The sequence below is a fragment of the Phaethon lepturus genome, unplaced genomic scaffold, assembly GCF_000687285.1.
Source record: "Phaethon lepturus isolate BGI_N335 unplaced genomic scaffold, ASM68728v1 scaffold42197, whole genome shotgun sequence".
In the NCBI taxonomy this organism is placed as follows: Eukaryota; Metazoa; Chordata; class Aves; order Phaethontiformes; family Phaethontidae; genus Phaethon; species Phaethon lepturus.
The window spans coordinates 17,255-37,519 of record NW_010551940.1 but is presented as its reverse complement, the minus strand read 5'-3'; the positions used below and the strand labels follow the sequence as shown (position 1 = coordinate 37,519).

At 37.9% G+C, this 20,265-nt stretch overlaps 1 protein-coding gene across 1 annotated transcript in view; it reads left to right on the top strand.

Annotated features, from left to right (window-relative positions):
• The window catches only part of HELZ (helicase with zinc finger), a 71,941-nt gene that overhangs the window by 41,677 nt on the left and 9,999 nt on the right, over positions 1-20,265 (top strand). The window contains 10 exon segments of the mRNA XM_010291075.1: positions 24-169; positions 2,637-2,784; positions 5,570-5,753; positions 6,699-6,927; positions 11,082-11,286; positions 15,329-15,380; positions 16,217-16,410; positions 18,815-19,025; positions 19,507-19,583; positions 19,730-20,265. The exon segment at positions 19,730-20,265 is cut by the window's right edge and continues 16 nt beyond it. Of these exon segments, the coding sequence (XP_010289377.1) occupies positions 24-169; positions 2,637-2,784; positions 5,570-5,753; positions 6,699-6,927; positions 11,082-11,286; positions 15,329-15,380; positions 16,217-16,410; positions 18,815-19,025; positions 19,507-19,583; positions 19,730-20,265 (1,982 nt within the window).

Below are 20,265 nucleotides of genomic sequence, written 5' to 3'. Positions count from 1 at the left end.
TTGTATGTGTGTGTCTATTACAGCTCAGTCCTTTTGTCTACAGTGAATTTGCCAGGGAAAGAAACCTTCATGTTTCATTGCTTGATCGGCTCTATGAGCACTACCCTGCAGAATTTCCATGCAGGATCTTGCTGTGTGAGAACTATCGCTCCCATGAAGCTATCATCAAGTAGGTGTGAACTTTTTCACTGTATCATGCTTTTCTTTGACTGGCGTGAGTGAACAAAACAATTCTGATCCAAGCGTGACTGAATGAAGAGAGAAGCATTATGTGTTTCTGTAATGAAATCTTAGCTGTTTCAGAGTTATCAGTAGAGTAATTCTTTGTTACTAAGTTGGAATTTCATCCCCTAGAACAAATGCTGGGATTCAGTTAGGCGGTTGCATTACAGACCCCTCGTTCAGGTGGGGATGCTTTGGCTGCAAGACCCGCGCCCTAAGCCAAAGAGGAGCTAACTTTCTCTTTTTAAGCGTTTTGCAGTATATTGTGTAGAGTCTGTGTTTCTTTGAACTGTTTCAGAATTTTAGAATTACTGGAGTGGATTGTCTTGGAATGGTAAGCTATGTGCAATGTAAGAAATGTATGGATATAGAACTGTGAACAAAATCTGACCTATTTTTTTCTGGGCATGCTTCTTTCCTGTTGTCATCTTTTATTCTTTCAAGACACATTAATCAGTGGGTTTGCATTTTTATGCTATGATAAACTAATGGCTGCTAGTGTAATGAGCTCATCTGTGAGCTGTGCTAGAAAAATAAGTGCAACCATGGGGAAAAAAGCTAAAGTTTAAATCCTGACTGAAATACGTACTGAGGAATATTATGTTGGTATCCAGTCATACTAATTAGGTTATCACTGTGTTCAAAGCAAAAGCAGAAGTATTTAGGTGCTCTGGGGAATCAAAAGTGAGAATGTAACATTTCTCGTTACACAGCATGATCTGTCTTCATTTTATGGACTTTGTAATTATAGGCTGAGTGATGCTAAGTTTCTTACACATTTCTTGAAATTGTAAGTTTGAAATGAGAGAGAATCTGAAAAGCAAGGGTTCGTTTCAGCTTTTGGTTAGAGATCACTTTGATGAAACTTGCCTCAGAAAGATCATGAAAATGCACTTCAGCAGTTGAAGTTCAGACAGTGTGTTCCTAGCAAGCTCCACTGTGTTGAACACCGAGGTAAGGATGGCAGAAGTACCACTGGGGCTAGTCGGCTGTCTAGTGAAAGTCCAGTCTGCCTAATTCCGCTAGAAAGTGTTGCTGTGTGAAGTGAGACCTGCTAAATACTCTGATGGTGGTCCATTTAGGAGATTGTTTCAAGTCTGCTTTTCTTTATAATGTGGAATTTCCCCTGACAAATGTGACCATGGCACTTAAGACAGAAGTAAGTGTAGGAAGATGGTTCGGGGTGGGCTCATTAATCATACCTACCTAACTGAAGTAGAGAGACCAAAAGAAATTAAGGAAAGGACAAGCCATTAGTTCAGCCTGACTTTGGAGCTGTAATTGGAAAAAACAGTCTTTGTAGAAAGGGTGTTTTATTGTTTAATGAGAACTCATTAGTAAGACTAAATTTGCAGAAGAACTTGTTAGTTTTGCTTATTGGCAGCAATGGACTGCTGCAACTCGATCCACAGAACAGTTGCACATTGTTCAGGATTGCCCGGTGTCAGCCAGTTCTGGTCAGTAGTGGGCTGCAGTTGTTTCATCATGATTTGGTAGCAGACTAGTTTCTTCAGCTTTTCTGTGCCCGCTTATTTACATCTTACGCTACAATAATCGGAAAGCCTGGAAGAACTCGGTGGGCCCACTGACTGCATGGTCCCCTGCTTTTGTTGTGTTCATGTCAGGCTGTGTTCATGTTACTGCATCCACAGCTATATCCGAAGAGCATTAAGGCTGGAGGCTGAGCATTCGAAAATTAGATTATACCAGAATTCAGTAATTAATGAAACCCAGTACATTAGTTTAGCTCTGTTGTGCATGCAATAGTATACAGTACTACTGATAGTAATCTGCATTCTCTTCTTGCTGGCTTTCTGCCCTGTTGCATTCAGTTTGCCTTCTTTCCTCCTGCTTTTCACCATGAAAGCAGTTCTTGCCTCATTTCTTTTTTCAGTCGGCCAGCTTCTGTAATGCCTGCTGCCAGCAGACAAAGTGTGTTCTGGTTGCGTTTCTGATGACTAGCAACATAGATTGGTCTGGAATAGAAGTCGCAGAGGAAAAGCTTGCTTGAAAGCTGAACACTTGGCCTGCATTGTGCTCAGTACGCATGAAATCTTCAGTAAATTTATCTTCCAAGTTCAACAACTCTTAGCTGTCCAGCAAGCCTGGGGAATAACCAGTCCCAGATAGCGAATGCTCATTTTTGCCCAGTTTCAAGCCACCAGAGCCTGTTCTCGGTGAAACAGGAGGATGTTAGTAACGTTGTCGAGCTTTAGATTAGAAGAAAATATGGTCTTTGTAGAAAAAGTGTTGGAAAAGTATATTATTGGTGCCTTCAGTTCATGGAAATCACTTGAAGATGCCAAATAGTAATCAGTGGTTCTGTTTTCCTTATGAAGTACTTCGTGATTACATATTTTATCAGTGAGCTTATATGTGGACTGCACATTTTATTCTGTTTTCCCTTGTTACAGTTACACATCGGAACTTTTCTATGAAGGCAAATTGATGGCAAGTGGAAAGCAGCCAGCACACAAAGATTTCTACCCTTTGACTTTCTTCACAGCACGTGGAGAAGATGTGCAGGAAAAAAATAGTACAGCTTTCTACAATAATGCAGAGGTAACTCTTGGCTTTATCCTTCACTGTTTTCTTAAAGCTCCCCTCCCCTCCAAATTTACTGGTTTATGCTCAGTGTAGGTGGCAGACATAAATTGTCCTCTACTAGGAGAGAGGAACATGGAGTTTGCTAAAGATGAAGTAGTGAACATTGCAATTGTAGTAAACATTTCCATTAATTTATCTTCTTTTTGCTTTGCAAATTGCAAGCTGCATGTAGTTCTCTCAGGCTCATTCTTCAGGATGTCTTTCCTGATAATTTTTTGTGACAGGCCAATGGATGTATCTTAGCAACTGAGAGTAACTGCAATTTGAAGTAAAACCTAGATTTCTTTGACTGTTGTAGAAATGTTCCCACTCAGATGAGTCCTCTGGAGTAGCTTTTCATATTTGCTTTGATATATTTAGGATCAGTGTCTAACTGATCATGTGCAGATGAGATTTTTTTTGGTGAGAACTTATTCTCAATATGTTTGTTTCACATAGATTTATTTGTATTCCTCTAAAATTACTTTCATTCTCATTCCTTTCATTCCTTCTCTTGAGTTAAAAATCTAAACCCCACAAAACCAAACACACGTGTGGGCCCCCTCCGTGATACTTTTCATAGTGGAAGATGCCTTTTTCCAGTCACCTCAAGTTAGGGGAGGGTTGACCCAACTACTTTTTCTCCCAGCAAAAAGATGTCTTAAGAAACGTCCTTGACGTTTAAGGAAAAACGAAGAAATATCCCTAATTTTCTTAAATTTACTTTAACTAGGGTTAGATTGCAGTTTAGCAGCAGTGTTTGTTGTGCATTCTTTGATGTATTAAAATATCTACTTAAATAAGAAGCTTCAATGACTTCTGGACACATCACTAAAAAAAACTGAAGGCACCTGACTACTTTCATTAATCTACTTGGGTTGCTTTGCTACTTAAAAATAGTTGTAAAAAACCTAAAAATATCTTCAGTGGCCAAGTAACTGTCTGAAAATTGTGAGTCATTAATGGCTAAAGGCAGAAATGAAGGACAACAGCTGCTTAAACGCCAACATGAAAAACTGAAAGTTAGATGATGAGGGAGATTTTTTTTTTTCCTGTTTGACCTTAATGGATGTTTGCATTGGGGCATCTTATGGTTCATTGGTGCCTATATTAAGTATTAATCAGGAAAATACACTTTCCCTTTTTGATCTGAATTAAAAAATTTCCCCATATGGTGTTAATTCTAACTACATATCCAGAAGCTACATGCTTTCAGAAAAGATTGCCAAAATACCTGCAAAAGATTACATTATTTGTGCTATAGTTTTTATCGATATCAGAGTTTATTCTAATATCCTTTGTCAGTAGAACTAGCTTTTAAATACAAGAATTTATGTTGTGAAAAGTTATATTCAGGGCTTGCTCAAAAACAGCCACATATTTTCAGTGCCCTCTGAAAAACTGAAATACCAAAAAGAAACTATTTGTGACTTTTTAAGGAATAACAGATCTTTTGCTTTATTAGTTTCCTCCTGATTTTTTTTCAAAATTTTTTTAGTTTTTCAATGATCTGTCCCAGTTTAGATTAACCTAAAAAACCAAACAAACCTTAAGTGAGAATATGTGTCATATAATCAGACCATAGATGGTGAGAAGTCAGCATGAAACAACAGAGTTTTAGCAGTTAGGAACTACTATGCTTTATACTATTGTACATACCCATTGTGATTTATGACTTTTCTTGTTCCTGAAATGTCCAAAGAAGTTCCCAGAATTCCCACTTACCGATTTGAAGATGAGATAATATAACAGCTGGGAGCATTAAGTTTATTTTTAACGCGCCCTTCCCACAACCAAAGATAACTGTATGAATAGGGAAGAGACGAAAGTTAAAAATACTTGAGGTTCTTGTAGGAAAGACTATCTGCCTAGCTTCCATTAAGAGCCTGAGCTTGCATTTGTGATGCTATAGGAAAACTGCATTCATCAATTTTCATTCTTTAAATAGCTGGATAAATATTTATTAAATGACATATTGACACTTATCAAATGACATATTGAATGTCAGTATAAAAAACCCCAAACAAACCCACCAACCTTCCAGAGAGTTACTCAGAAATACTTTCTGTAGAGCAGTATCTCTATTCAGTGTGTTGAAACAGAATCTGCTGTGCCTGGTACTTTTTGGCAGGAGGTTACTTTAAGCCTGTCTCATCACAGGAGGAGGTTTTCAGTTTTTATTACTCATTAGTCTTCTCAGGCAGCGCACTTAATAGTATTTCATAGAGATGAACTAGCAGCTGATGAATAATCTGAAACTCCTGATGGTATCCTTTGGAATGGGAAATGATTGTGCTCTGGTATACGTATTCTCTTTCTGGAGTTATCAAATTCTAATACGACATACATAAAATCCAGAGTAAAAAGAAAATAATCCCTATTTGGGCAGTATATTTACTTATGGAAATTAGATAAAGTATGATAAGAAAGGTCCTACTGCACTTGACATTTTTGTAAGAACATAAGTGTGAAAATGAAGGTTGTTAATATGATTTCGCAGCTTGTACTTTAAAGGTGACATTTTTGTGGGCAAACTTTTATTGCAAGAATAAAAAAAGGTACTCTATGGTAAATACATTGTTTTAATACATGATAGTTAGAGTATCACTATCGAATACAATGATGTTGCTGCTTGTTCAGTAAGGCTACGTAATACTGTGACATGTAAATGTTTTAGAGCTTTAAAATTCAAATTCTCTCTCCATATCAAAGAATGATCTTCAGTGGAGCATACTTTTAAGAGTTCTGACTTTCTTTTAAGGTGTTTGAAGTAGTAGAGCGTGTTGAAGAATTAAGAAGAAAATGGCCTGTTGCCTGGGGCAAATTGGATGACGGCAGTATAGGTGTCGTAACACCTTACGCTGATCAAGTGTTCAGAATTCGGGCTGAACTTCGGAAAAAAAGACTGTCTGATGTCAGTGTGGAGAGAGTGCTAAATGTTCAGGGTAAGTAATAGTTACATCTCTCAAAGATATGCTAAGGAAGTAAAAAATGTGGCTGGTGAAGTTAAGCAAGACTTCCTAAAATAATCGAAAAGTGATCAGAACAAAAGGGCTGTGATGTGACCCATAAAAACTGATGTGTCAAAATGAAACTGGCTAGTATGCTGATTAGATGTTATTCCAACATTGAATACCAAAGCAATAAACTCATGGATGTGAGACTTATCTGTCTTTTCAAAAGTAAGTTCAAGCTGATTTAAAAAATAAATCGATTGAGTGAAAAATGTGAAAACTGATGGATTTTTATTGTAAGGGGAAAAACAGAGTTACAAATAAAAATGTAACAAGGCTTTAGGCTCAAAATGTTTTACTGATGTTTGCATTTGTAGAATAGACTGTAAAAAGGGGTCCACAAATTTAGGTATTTGTTCGGGGAATCACACTGACAACAATAATTTTGTACAGGCATAGCCTGTTGTAGTCAGTAATAAACAAAGAAGGTAGTAAAGTAACTGAGTGACCATGACTGGTGTGTTGTGTTTTTTCATGGTAGATGCTAATATATTTGAAAATTATTAAATACGAAATAAGAGTGTCCAGAACTTTCTGGTTTTTTTAGGGTCAAATAAATAAGTTTTGTTATTGGCTGACTGGCAACACTGTAAAGATAAGTAGCACTTCAGAAAGTTCAGGAGTGATTAATATCAGGATGAAAAATAAGTTTTTTAAAGAGGAAATATTCTTGTAATAGAATATGCTATTTATAGTGCATCTTTTAAAATTTTTAAATGTTATTATTCTTGCATAAAGCTCTTCGTATGAAGGGTAGCTATCAGTCCTTCAGAATATCTAGGTGTGAAATCTGGCTGGCAAGTAAAGTGATCTGATTGTGTTACTGGCAGAAATAGCTGCAATTATCTCAGACATTTGTTTTTTGTTTCATTTTAGGAAAACAGTTTAGAGTTTTGTTTCTCAGCACAGTACGAACACGGCATACATGCAAACATAAGCAAACACCAATTAAAAGGAAAGAGCAGTTACTGGAGGATTCAACAGAAGACTTGGATTACGGTTTTCTGTCTAATTACAAACTTCTCAACACTGCCATTACAAGAGCACAATCCTTGGTAGCTGTGGTGGGAGATCCTATTGCTTTATGTTCCATTGGAAGATGCAGGTACTTTATATATGTTCCTTAGTTAATCAGGACTAAGGATACTAGAAAACGTGTTTATTACTGATGGATTTAGTAAAATGATGGATGATGGTTTAGGTGCCAAAGAAGGCACAGTTTATTTAAATCCTAAAAATAATGAAATTTAAATTCTTCATGTTTATATCCATAGGAATACCATAAAGATGGTAAAGCATTAGTTGTGTTCCCAACTCTTGCAGAGGCTTGAATCTCCAGGCATGATTTCAGCTTGTCCAAAGTGTGCTGCTGAAGCTCACCCCTCAGGCAGAGCAGGCGGCTGTAGCCCTGCGTAGACTGAGCAGCGTCGGTCTATGCCGCAGTAATTCCTGCGATGCCATCTACCAAGTCTCCTCTGGAGCTGGAAGCATGCAGTTGTGCAAGGGCCACTCTGTCCCCTCATTAGTAGGTCTTGCTGGCAGGGAAGAGAGGGGACATTTTTTTCAATGATAGTGAAGAAAACCACTACAGGTGAGAGGCAGAGTATTTTAATATCCTCTGTGCGTGGACAAGTCTGGCTTTTTTTGTTGTTTGTTTTTCTGTTTTGTTTTGTTCTGGTTTTACCTTCTTACCCAGAGTCACAGTGTCACCATGTGTAACAACCTATGGAGAAAAAGTGTGGGATATCTACCACCTGGTCATTGATAAACTTTTAATGTATTTATAGTTGCTGATTTTTACTTGACAGTAACAATCCAAGATGCTTCATTTTATTTTCTAGTGTGGCTTTTTTGGTATACCTGTTACAATTTTACATACAAATAAAAGTAATATATAATTTGGAGTTACAGACTGTGATGTATTTTAAAGTCGAATATTACAGCAGTCATAGGAAGGTAGAAGACTTGAAAGCCATTGTTTATGTTTTTATCATGACACTAGGAAAAAACTTGTTAAGATTTGAGTGAATTTACTTTTTATAGACCTAAATGAAGAAATGTGACGAATGCTGAGATGTAAACACTGATGTTAAGGATACAAAGTTCTTGTTCTTCAGAGGTTTCTTTTTAGATGGAAGAGCTAAAATGTTGAGATGATCAGAGATGAACCCTGAGGCTTATTTCTCAAAGAGAGGAAGTACTGTGCTGACTAAATTATTACAATACAGCTAAAAATACGTATTAGTCAGTTGTTATATCTACGTTCTATTCTGCTTTCCTGAGCAGCATTCTTCTACTATATTGAAAATGGATGTGGTTTTCAAAGATTAGAACTGAAAAACCTGAATAGAAGCCAAACCTTTGTTTGCTGCATTTATGAAATACAGCCTGAATTTAACCACTTATCTGCTGGGGACATGTCAAGAGTACATTAATACAGTGGTCTGCTCTAAACAGCTAATAGCATCTTACTAGAAGAGAAATAATGGTTGTGGCTTTATTTCACTTTTCCCATTACCTGCTAGTTTTTTTAGACATGATCTGGTTTATGTAACTAACTGGTGAGAGAGAGCTCTCTGCCTCCCACGCACTTGATCCACAAAGCACGAGTGTCTGTTAGTCCGCTGGTGCAACGTCTAGTTCATCAGCTTACGCTGCAGAGATGCATGACTTAGCTGTGGAGGTTGCCATGCTGCGCTGACTGAGGTTTCTTCTTACTGCTTGTTCAGAAATTACTCCTGGTGGATAAATTTTGCTTCTCTTCCCTGCACTGGGGTTCAGGATGTGCAGTGGTACCCAAGTCAGGGGATTAGTTAATCCCTAGTTAGTCTGGCTAACAGCTAGGACCATTATTGGTTCTCCAACCATCTGCCTAAAGACAGCTTAATGTTGGAGAATGACCATGTCCCTTATTCTCTCTAAATCCCAGTGGGGAAGATAATCTCTTGAATTTTCCTGTAACCCTGAGTGTTAAGGTTTTAAATTACCCAAAGGGGACCCAGTCTTCAAATGTGGGGGCTCAGCAGTTTCTCCAAGTATGGCTCCTTCAAAATATCTGAAATAGGGCATGCAAAAACTTACTAAAATAAAAATACGGGCTTACTAAAATAAAAATACAGTAAAAATACAAAAACTTAATAAAATAAAAATACTACCTTATGGTATATAAAGTAGTCTTGGCAGTTACGGATTGAGTTTGCCTTTCAAAGACCAGCAGCTGTTTATAGACGTATAGCTGTTGAAAATTATAAAACAAAAAGATAATTAAGAAACAGGGAACACTGGAGCTTTATTAAGATGTGTCTCAAGCTTTCCCTTTAATATACCATTGTCTTGTTTCACTGAATAATTGAACATTCACTCTTTGAAAATAGTGCTGGAGGGGCTCAGGCATACTGTTACAAAGATGGTTCTTTTTTAGTACAACAGGAGTATAGAAGTCTGAAAGAAGTGACATTTCGTTAGCAAAAACAGACCTCAAAAAAGTTTAGAGAATACTTGAGTTTTATAAATATTCTAATACCTGTCAAAATGAGTCAAGGCTCTGTAATGATAGTTGTGGAGAGCTTTGTGAAGTATGCCCAGGGTAGTCGTTACACTTCTGTGTGCTACAATCGGACCAGACAGGGCTGTTTTGGCAGACACTCCCTTTAAACTGCAGAGCACACTGCAAGGCAGAGACAGCGCTATTTTATTCTCTGTTCTTACACCCCAGTACAAGCGATCCATGTGTAGAGAGGCTGCTTGGGGCATTTTAAGCAAAAGTGCATGGGTCTCGGTGGATTTGTGGTACTTGACAGTAAGTTTGGTGACTGAATTGATTAATCAGAGGGAGTTCCATCATTAAAGCATCCCAGTGAAGTATTTCATTTTGGTTTTTAATCCTCACTTAAAACCTTGCAAGATATATTTGCCTTACAGCAAAATGCAGAAAGACAGCCATCTTGCATCCTGAATTTTAAAAGAGCATTTCTTGCCCGTATAAAATCGCAACAGAAGATGAGCTTTGAAGGAAAACTATTTTGAATTCTTAAATATATCAGTAACATTACAGTATTCATGCAGTAAAGACATTTATTCTTTTCCACAAAGGGCAGCTACTCGGCAAAATGTGACGCTGCTGTTGTTAAAATTAGCGTGCAGCCTTCTCTTATTTTACAGGTTTTGGGGAGGCAACACTGAAAGAACTATGCTTGCTTATAGGCCAGAGCTTATCACCGAAGGGTGAGCTAGAATGAGTTATAGTCAAGCACACCTTTTCATTGTCTTTTTAATCCTCTTTTTCAGTAACTTTCATTGCTCATGATCTTTTTGAAAGAGAACAGCTGAGGCTTGTTTTTTTTTTTAAAGTGATATATTCAAACCTTATTTAAATATCTTTTAACCTTAAGTAACATCACCCAAAAAGTTCCTTTGAGTTTTGTATAGATCCTGCTGTGGATGTTAAAAATGTAAAAGGCATATTTTTATAAGCAATAGAAAGACATGAGAAAGCAGAATACGGGTAGGAATGTTCTTTTATTACATGGTTTAATTAACCCCTCCACAAAGTTGGATACAGAATATTCATAGAGAAAGTCATGTGTCATCTGTTGGTTTTCCTTCTGGCTTGAAATTTGTTCTGTATGTTACAGAAATATCTGACACACAGTAAAACTTATGATTTTATTTGTTTTCCACCAGAGGATCTCAAAGGCCCTCTAGATACTCCTGACCTGCTAATGTTTATATGACTGAAGTGTTTCACAGGAGTAGTTTTGAGGGTATATCTCAACTTTGGTATTTGTGACACTGGAATTGAATGATCTGCCTAAACTCATAGAACCTTTTGGGCATCTTCTGGGACCACGAATCTGTATAAACGCTGTGATGCTTTATTAAATTGCTTTAATAAATTCCATAGATTGCATACATTCCAGAATTTTAAGCATTGTGTTAGCTGTGTTTGGTTTTCTAGGGAAAAAAAATCCAAGTTAGTCCTGTCCACGACATGAATATTAAATGTGATATAAACCCAGTGCTGTGATCTGAGAGGCATGGACAGACCCGTATGTTCATTTTAAATGACTGGGGAGCTTTGTGTTATCCTGTGGGATTCAGATGCATGGATCAGGTTGAAGGATGGATGGCTTGGTGTGTAAAATGAGCGTACATGAAAAACAAAAATGCCATGCAGTTATATTAAATCTGTTTTGATTTTAACAAGAGACATTGAGTCTTACTATTTTTTTTAATTGTTTCTAAAAATTGTTTCCATAGGAAATTTTGGGAAAGATTTATTGCCCTATGTCACGAGAATGAAAGTCTCCATGGTATCACCTTTGAACAGATCAAAGCTCAGTTGGAAGCTTTGGAGTTAAAGAAAACTTATGTGTTGAACCCACTGGCTCCTGAGTTTATCCCCCGAGCTCTTCGACATCAACATTCAGCGAATACCACCAAACAACAGCAGTCACCACCAAAGGTAAAGTTTTACTCATGATGAATTTTGTCAGAAAGTGGAAACGACTGTAGAAATGCCTTTTGAGAAATGATATAAAAGGTTTGTGGAACAAGCTGTTTGTTTTAAAATGGCATCAGTGCAATCAGATATGAATGCAAACTCCAGAGGGATCCTCAGCATTTTCACGTGAAAGCTTGAGACTTGTATTAAAATACAGTATTTAGCAATATAGCTTGGGGTTGTCCAAGCCTTGTTTCCATGCTAAAATGTATAACTTGGGTCACTTTGGCATGTTCATTGACTGTGGTACAACAACCCTGATGAACTTAAACCATGGATCTTGGCCTTAATATTTAGATAAACCGAATTAAACCCTCTGGAGAAGAGGCAATACCTATCCCAAGTAGCTTGTGCTCTGACTGTACCCCGAGAACCAACAGGTTGATAGAGACAGTGGCAAGGAGTATAAGGAAACAAAAAAATAATAGCCAAAAGTGATTTGATCTAAAAATCACAAATAAAATTTAGGGACTTATATAAGATAATTGTTTGATTTAATTACAAATACGTTGTAAACCAGAATATCACCTAGATTAGCTTACTGATAATGTCCTTCAGAAGACCAGACTTCATTAGCACCAAGAGGGCAGGGAGATGAAATTACCACTCAGTGGTAATTTTGTCAGCTGTTTTTATAAAAGCAGGTAAAGAAGTGATGAAAATACGTAGCTTCCTTACGATGATAAAGAATAACGCTAAGTTTTGGAGCTTTTTTTTTGGGTGGTATATTAGTAACTAACTCTGTTTTAATAGTTCTTTGTAGGTTATTTCAAAATAATGCAAGTTATAATTTAATTAAATTGTGTTTTGAGATGCAACTAAAATGCAGGTTGTCAGCTTTGTGGTGAATTCTGTTGTACAAGAAGGAAGAAGCGTATGTATTTTCCATAGCTTTGCATTTTTGTTGCAGGCTCTATCATTTAAATGAAATTTTTACGATAGGTTTTTTTAACTTTAACAGTACAAAAAGGAAAGCCTTCCCTTTGGCAGTCCTTCCCAAAAGAGAGCTTGTAAGTGAGAACATGTGGTTTCTTCATCAAGATGCATTATTTTCTGAAACAAACACCAGATTTCTAAGTCATTTAGTTATGTGTCAAAACACTAGGCTTACAGAAAAATGTAAATTAAAAAATTATTTTCTTTAAAAAGACATTGCTATGCTCTCATTTTTCATGAGTGCTTCAGCCTTGAATGTGTTTTCTTTAATAAAAGAACATCACTATTAATATTTTTTGTTTCCTATAAGTATTTGAAAGTGCAGGTATAGGACATTTAAAAACGGGGGGGTGGAGGAAGTGAGAGTCTTGTGAATAGACTGTGCTGTTTATTTTTTCTTCCAGTTTGTTAGTAAACTAAGCACTTGTGCTGTAGAAATCAGAAGAGACACTTTCAAACTGCCAATACTGTATTTTCAGTTTAAGATCTGAAGTGTTTTAGCCATCTATATCGTATAACAAAATTTCTTTCCTCTGAATACAATTGACAGCTAGCACGTGCAGTAACGGAAGTAAAGCGAGCGGGTAATATTCAAACATAGATACGTTTCCCTTTGTTCAAGTTTTAAAAGCAGGTGGTTAGCTTCGCTCATTTTAGACCTCCTAAATACGATATTTAACATTAAAAGATGAAAGATGAAAAACCCAGTGCTGGTGTATTTTGTAGCAAAAAAATGCGAACAGCCTCCGGTAGGATGTGTTGTGGTGAGTTTGTGGACATCCGTGCAATTCAGGGCTTGCCTTTCACACGGGGTGAAAAGTGATGTTGTAAAAAGGGCACCTTCTTATACAGCAGAATTGCTTTCGGATTTATTTAAGGACATAAAAACCTCTTTGCTTCTTATTTTTTGGAAGAAGGAAAGAAGTTTCAGTCCTGTCTCTCTGAGAAGCAAACAGCTAATACGGACCTGGCTAGCTGTGGGCCTGTGCTCCTCGGCAGCCCCGTCTGAGAGAGCGTCTGCCTTCCCCGGCGTTTGGCTTGGCTGGGGATGGTGGAAGCGCAGAGGAGAGCAGAGTTGGAGAGGCACAGCCTTTATTAAAGGTCATGATGTGGAAGTGGAAAGTTTCCAGAACTCGGAGCTCCCCGCAGGGTAGTTCGCGTTCAGTAAACTAGGCTCTGACTTTCACAGCTATGCCTATCTCCCAGTCACTGCCTGTGTTCAGCTTTTAGGCCTGGATTCAGGCGCTTGATCGGGATACGTCATCATCCTAGACATTTTATACAGTCAGCGAGGGCCACAGCTCTGATTAAGTCTCTGGAGAGCACTCTCTTCTCCTGTCTGATGACTAAAGGGGGATGCTGGAGTGACGAGGCTGTTAACTGCCCCAAGTCAGGGACCTAAATCTGCGTTTCCTCTAGGTGGTTTTATATAATGCAGTTTTTATACCCTGAAGGTGGAGCAAGGTTTTAGAGGAAGATGAGTGTATCTGTCCTCCAGTGCTCTCAGTTGTCGTCAGCTGAAGTGTGGGTTTAGATGTTTTTTAGATGGGTAGGGAAAAGAACCTTGAGCTGGAAATCTTTGAGAAGCGATAACAGTTCAGTTATTAATAGACTATTGTAAAATCGTTAAGCCATCAAAACCATGAAAAAGAAAAAAAGGGAAAAGATGAGAAGACAAAAGAAACCTCCTGTCCCCATCTTACAAATGGTGCCAGTTGACTTACACTCACAATTTGACATCATTATATGCTGAAGCTCCTGTTCAACAGGACAGCTGTTCTTAGGGATTTATGTAATTATTTGCTATTTCAGTTTTAAAAATATGGCCCCTATAAAACACAAGGATGGTAGGTAGAACAGAGATTTGTTACACTTCTGCACATACGGCTTGATGCTGACTGACAGCATAACAGATACAGATATGCCTCGTAGTAACCACAAGTGAGTAAGGCATGTAGCTCCTCTGAATTTTGTTTTAGATTGAATCTTGCTCTCTTTAGTGAATAAGCAGGTTTCTTTTGCTTAAGTAGTGCAATGAAAAGGAATTACTATTTTATTTTTCAATAATTAATTTTTAAAATGGGAGGAAAATTCAGAGACTAGTTCTTTAATCTAGTTTATGCATGAGTCAACAGCGTCAAACAACCTGTCTTTGTACCCTGACTAATTCGCTCAGACTGGTGGAAAACTGCCTAGACTTATCTCCTAGGCAAGAAAAGTTTTGCATCGAAGTGTTTTTAGATTTATTCTACATTTGTGAATGTATTTAGGTCTGGATTAAGTAAGGTATTCCTATCCTGCAAAAGACTTAAGAGCACATAACCAGCATTTGAATATGTGCTCACAGTTTATGAATATTAACCAATTAGTTGATGCTGTAAATTCATGAGTGTGTATGAAGGATAACTCAGTTCCTTTTCTAATGTACAGTTCACCAAGGAAAAACAATTTCCCCAGGGTACTCTGGTTCTTGACTCTACTAATAGTACTTTTGGGGGAGCAGTCACTAAGGGGCCAAGATCCAGAAGCAAGTATGTGGGATGGTATAGGGTGGCAATGTCTGAGGAGGCTGGGTGAGCAACTGAGTAAAACTGGTGGCAGCTACTTTGTCTCCAAGCTACTTTTTGTTTTGCTGAAACCTGGAGAAGAAAATGGATCACGGTTCCACCAAGAGCTGCCACTGAAGAGGAGTGCTGAGGGTTACGTTAGCACTGGGTGCTGCTCCTAAAAGTAGTGAGAGAGCAGGAAATAAGGCGGTGAAAAGGAAACTCAAGGTAGCTTGCTGTAATTCTCCTTGCATCTGAAAACAGGCCCTGGAAGGGAGTGTCTCCAGGGGGACTGGTAATGACCCACTGTTTAATTGAGTTAGTGGTATTTAATGTCCAGCTTTGTGAATCATAGTCAGTTCCAATTCATGGAACTGGACCGTTGAATGTGTAAGAATAAAATGTTTGGCTAACTTATTTCAGACTCTGTTTTGTATTTAACTATAGTGCTTACTTGGAATTAAAAGCTTTGTTTCATGTAAGAATGCAAAGCATTACTATTACTGTTTTTCCCTTTAAAGGGCAAGGTCCATCATCATAGTCAGAATGACCATTTCCCACCCGATGGAATTGGTAAGTATCTCTGTTCTTACCAAAGGAATTCCCCTGAGCTTATGCTGATTTGGCTTCGGTGAAGTTGATAGTAATTTGACATAAATAGAGTATCTGGTCTGCTCTCTGCTTGAAAGCCATTTACTTCTTGTGTGCATTTGGGAAACATTATAGACTGTTAAGTGGATGTTAGGTATTTCCGAGGCTATCCCTTTATAGGTGTTGTGCACACTGACTTCAGAGCCTTAACACACCGTAGTTGTTGGCCTCTTAAAAATGGCTGTGTTTGAAATTCATAACGTGAAATACCGTGCCAGTGTATTTGCACTAAAAGAGTTAGGGCATTACTTTGCATGTGCTGTTTTATGATGTACTTGAATTTAAATTGTGCTGTCATATATCCAGATATTACTGATCCTACTTTTGCAAGGTTGCATGGAACAGCTTAATTTTGTTATTAATTTGAGAAAGCATTAATTTAAAGCTTGTCTTCCCTGCTAAAGAAAGAAGGATGGTTCTAGTTTTTGATGCAGTGTTTAGCAGCTACTCTGACTGTCAGCATATTTAATTAGTTTGGGACATTCTTTCATTAATGCAGTTACCAGCTACCTGTTTCTGTATCGCAATTTGTATTTTCTACCTCTTCAAATTTTTGAAATGGGATACAGAGTTGGATTAATGCTTTTTCTCGGTGTGTCAGGCCTATCCTGTTAGAAAGTTGCAGACATGTTTTATAAAAGATAGATGCTATTAGGATGAAAAAAGAAGGAAATAAATAGTTGTTATATTCTTTTTGTGTATATATCTTTTTTGTATGTATATCTTTTTGGGTTTTTTTTTCCCTTCTTTCTTTTCAGTTCAGCCCAATCCTTCTGTTTTAATCGGAAATCCTATCCGAGCATATACTCCTCCCCCTCCTCCTCTGGGACCTCACCCCAATCTGGGGAAATCTCCAAGTCCTGTTCAAAGGATAGATCCACACACTGGGACAAGTATTCTATATGTACCTGCTGTCTATGGAGGAAATATGGTCATGTCTGTGCCTTTGCCTGTAAGAATTAACTTTCTGTTTTTCCCCTCCCCCTCAATTATTGTATGTTGAGTGGCAAAATCAGTTAGTGAATATCTTGCAAACTTTTTCAGCGCTTCAGATGTGTGGGCTTAGCTGGCTCTAGCAGTGGCTGTGCAGAGGACCACCAGAAAATGAGGACTTTTTAAAACATTGCTCCCACAAATAACTCGAGGCAGCCTAAAAGCAATTTCATGTTCATGTAATTTGGTGTATTTTCTCAGCTCAAGGTTTAGGCACACCAATGCGATCTGTCTCATCTGACTTGAGATACCTGCATCTGAATTAATTGCCTAGCCCAGTTCTTAATCATTGGAGAGACACAGGTGATTCAGACAGAGCTTGTTTCTCTTTATTGGCTTCATGCAGTTTAAATTACCAGCTTTGGTTGTCTGCAGTGCAGGGTGTCTGAAGTGAAGTGATAAGAAAAATAAGCATAATGGGATATTTTCCCCTTCCAGAGCCTCATAGTAAACCAGTTTCCTCTCCGATCCCTTTCCTTAATGGCATTTGGGAACACAGTGGAGATCCCTAATCAGGCCTTTTAGGCTACATTTATGTATGGAATTTTGCAGGACTAATAAAACTATCCTACCAAAACTTAGCAAATTAAAGGAGCAGTCTTTGCTTTATTTTTAACCTCCACAGTCACGTATTCCAGGAGGAGAATGGGGAGGAAAGAACAAAGGCTGCAGAAGGGATTTTGAGGAGTAACATGTATGTGTTGTACACAACTCCTGAAGACATGAAGGACATGGAACCCACACATGCAGATGTGTTTAATTCCATTCATGATGCTAAACATTGGCATACAGTTAATTTGGTTTTTAATAATTATATAAGTCCTCTATTGTAATTTAGGTTATGGATGCTCTATAGGGAACTGGCTGTAGAAACTCTAGTTTCAGTTCTGTGTCTTAGATCATCTCACAGCTACAGACTGGTTTTCTTTGCTAGGTCAAGGAATTTTCCTTTTTCCTAGCATACTAGAAATCTGCATTTGATGGATAAATTTAAATGCAATGAGAAGGCCAGCAGCTGTATCTTTGTCATACTTGCTTACATATATTAATATCAAACCACGATAACTTTAAAAGTTCTGTCTTACTATTCTAAGGTTAATATATTTTTACGTATTTCCAAACAAGAGAAATATATTAAAAATAAGTATTTTGAGCTCACCTTCCCTGAGGATGGATTTTTTAAATAATTAAGTGGGAAGACTGAGGTACTAATGAGACAGCTGCTTTTGAAAAGAAGCTTGTTGGAGATGATTTGAGATTGTACAGATGCAATAGTAGCCTAAAGCTCAAGTGCACATTTCAAGGGTAAATACTAATTTAAAAGAAGAATGGCATTAAAGTTGTTACAGTGAAAACAAGTAGGAACGGCAGTAAAATGAGTTTATGTTCATTTAAGATAAAATTATCTCTTTGGTTTGTTTAAGGCAGTTTCCATATCCAAGGTAAAAACATGAGGAGGTTGTCTGCTGTCGTCAGTAAAGGATGCTTTGTCAGCCTGAGTGTTAATGATTACTTTCCCTGCACTCTCCTCTTATTCATACATTTTCCTCCTTTTAATAAATTCCCTACAGGGCGAGATTGAACTAATTTGATCTAGAGCTGTCGTCTTTGCAGACCTTTTAGGAATAAAATTTAAAAAGTTGTAAAAATTCATGACTTTTCTACATGCTTTCAGGAGGTGGATTTTATTTCAAATATTTAGGAAGACACTCTGCAATACATGTGTCATGTAGCATAGACACTTTGGAGTGGCCCTGTCGTTCATAACATGTGGATAGTCTCTTGATTCTGCCAGTAGTCCTGTTAACTTCACCAAGTGTCTTGTGGGTGCAGAGGTATGGTATGCCCGCTCGTTCTGTGTTAGATGATTACAGCGCTGGGTGGGAAAAGGGCCTTAAGGAATTCCTCAGGTTAGAGGCTTCTCTCTCTGTTCCCCCCACCCTGAGACATAGCCTAATCTCTCTTTAACTACCAGGAAAAAGGACTTTTTACTTTCTTGAACTTCATCCACCTCTATTTACTTAGAGAAGAGATGAATAGAAAGTTTATTAAAATATAATTTGTCCATCAGTCTTTTCTCTCTGAATTTTGAAACCACTGAAACAAGAATTGGTTTCTGTACAAAAATTATTCCCCAGGGTAGTCCTCCAAAATCTTTGCTCTTTGCCCCTTGCTGTTAGGCCTGCTCTTATTGCTGTCCCTTTCCAGCACCACCAGTAGTTGTGTGTTAGTGTGTCAGGTCATCTGATGCATGGAAAACTGCTTGTTATGAACATAACATCAGTGTGCTTTTGTTACTGTACTTCCTTTAATGTACTTTAACAGATGGAATCTTTTCTTGTTTTTGTTTTTAAATTACGTAGGTACCATGGACGGGGTATCAGGGTAGGTTTGCAGTTGACCCTCGAATCATTACTCATCAAGCAGCTATGGCATATAACATGAACCTGTTACAGGCACATGGGCGTGGGTCTCCTATACCTTATGGCCTGGGACACCATTCACCCGTTAGCATAGGACAACAGCAGCAGCTTCAGCATCAGGACAAGGAGCAACATGAACAAAGTCGCAATGGTTAGTTGTTGAAATTACATTGTGCATCACTTTTGTTATGAGGGATTTTGTACTTTAAATAGGGCATTGTGAAAAGGATTTTTTTTTTCGTTCTTTCTAAGTGAAACAGAGGGATCTGTAGAGTTGGGGAAATAACCTGTGATTTGCCATTAACAGAGTAAGATATTGTGGGATTCAAAGGAGGAAGTAAGGAAAGTTGGGGTTTGTGTTAGCTGAGGATATAACTGGTCTGTCTCTGTTCTGCAGTCCAGTGATAACTACTGCTGATGTTATTTGCAATTAAGTTGGAAGAACGACTTAGTGATGATTAATGAACAAAGTGCAGAGTTTAAAGGAAAAGTGTTATTTGGGTAAATTACATTAAATGTCTATGATGCTGTAAATGCTATACTAATAAGTCTAAATTTTCCTGTGTCTGGAAGAAAAAACCCAAAATAATAATTTTTCCACTGAAACTGATTAGTTTCTTAAATGTTTTTAGGTAAAAGTGAAAACGCTGCTGGGCCTGAAATCAATAAAATTCGAACACCTGAGAAGAAACCTGTGGAATCCAAGCAGGTGGGTTTGACAACTTTGAGCTTGTTTTTGGTTTGCTTTGGTTTTTTTTTACGGTTATCTCTTAATGAATTTATTCATTAATGACATGTGTTTTGTTTGGTTTTTTTAATGTGAATTTTCCAAGTTTTTCCATTCTCTTTTTCTAGGTTGACTTAGAAGCAAATTCTCAGAATAGAAGCCCAGAGTCACGTTCCAGTGTTGGTTATCCTAATGCTAAATTTCATCGCAAAGATAATCTTAACCCCAGGCAGCTGAATCTCCATCTCACCCCACCCCACTCACAGTATGCAGTTCCCAATCGCCACTTCCAGCACCTATCACAGATACCAAGGCAGCCATATCCTCTGCAACAGCAGCAAAACCTTTTAAGTCAACAGCAAAATCACTTGCCTGAACAACAAAACCAAATGCCACCCCAGCAAAGCCAGGTAGTTCAGCAGCATAATCATTTGAATCAGCAGCCTCCGCAACCTTCGCAGCTTTCCCCTGCTTACCAGGCAGGCCCCAGCCAATCTTTTTTTAATAATCCAATTCCCCACCGACCACATTCTCCTGCTGTAGATGCTGTGATTTCAGAACAACACCCCCCACCTATGTTACAAGAAGTCAATAATCCTTTGAGGCCTATTGCACAGCACAACCCTGTTCTGCCAACCCACTTGAACAACTTCATTGAAGAGAA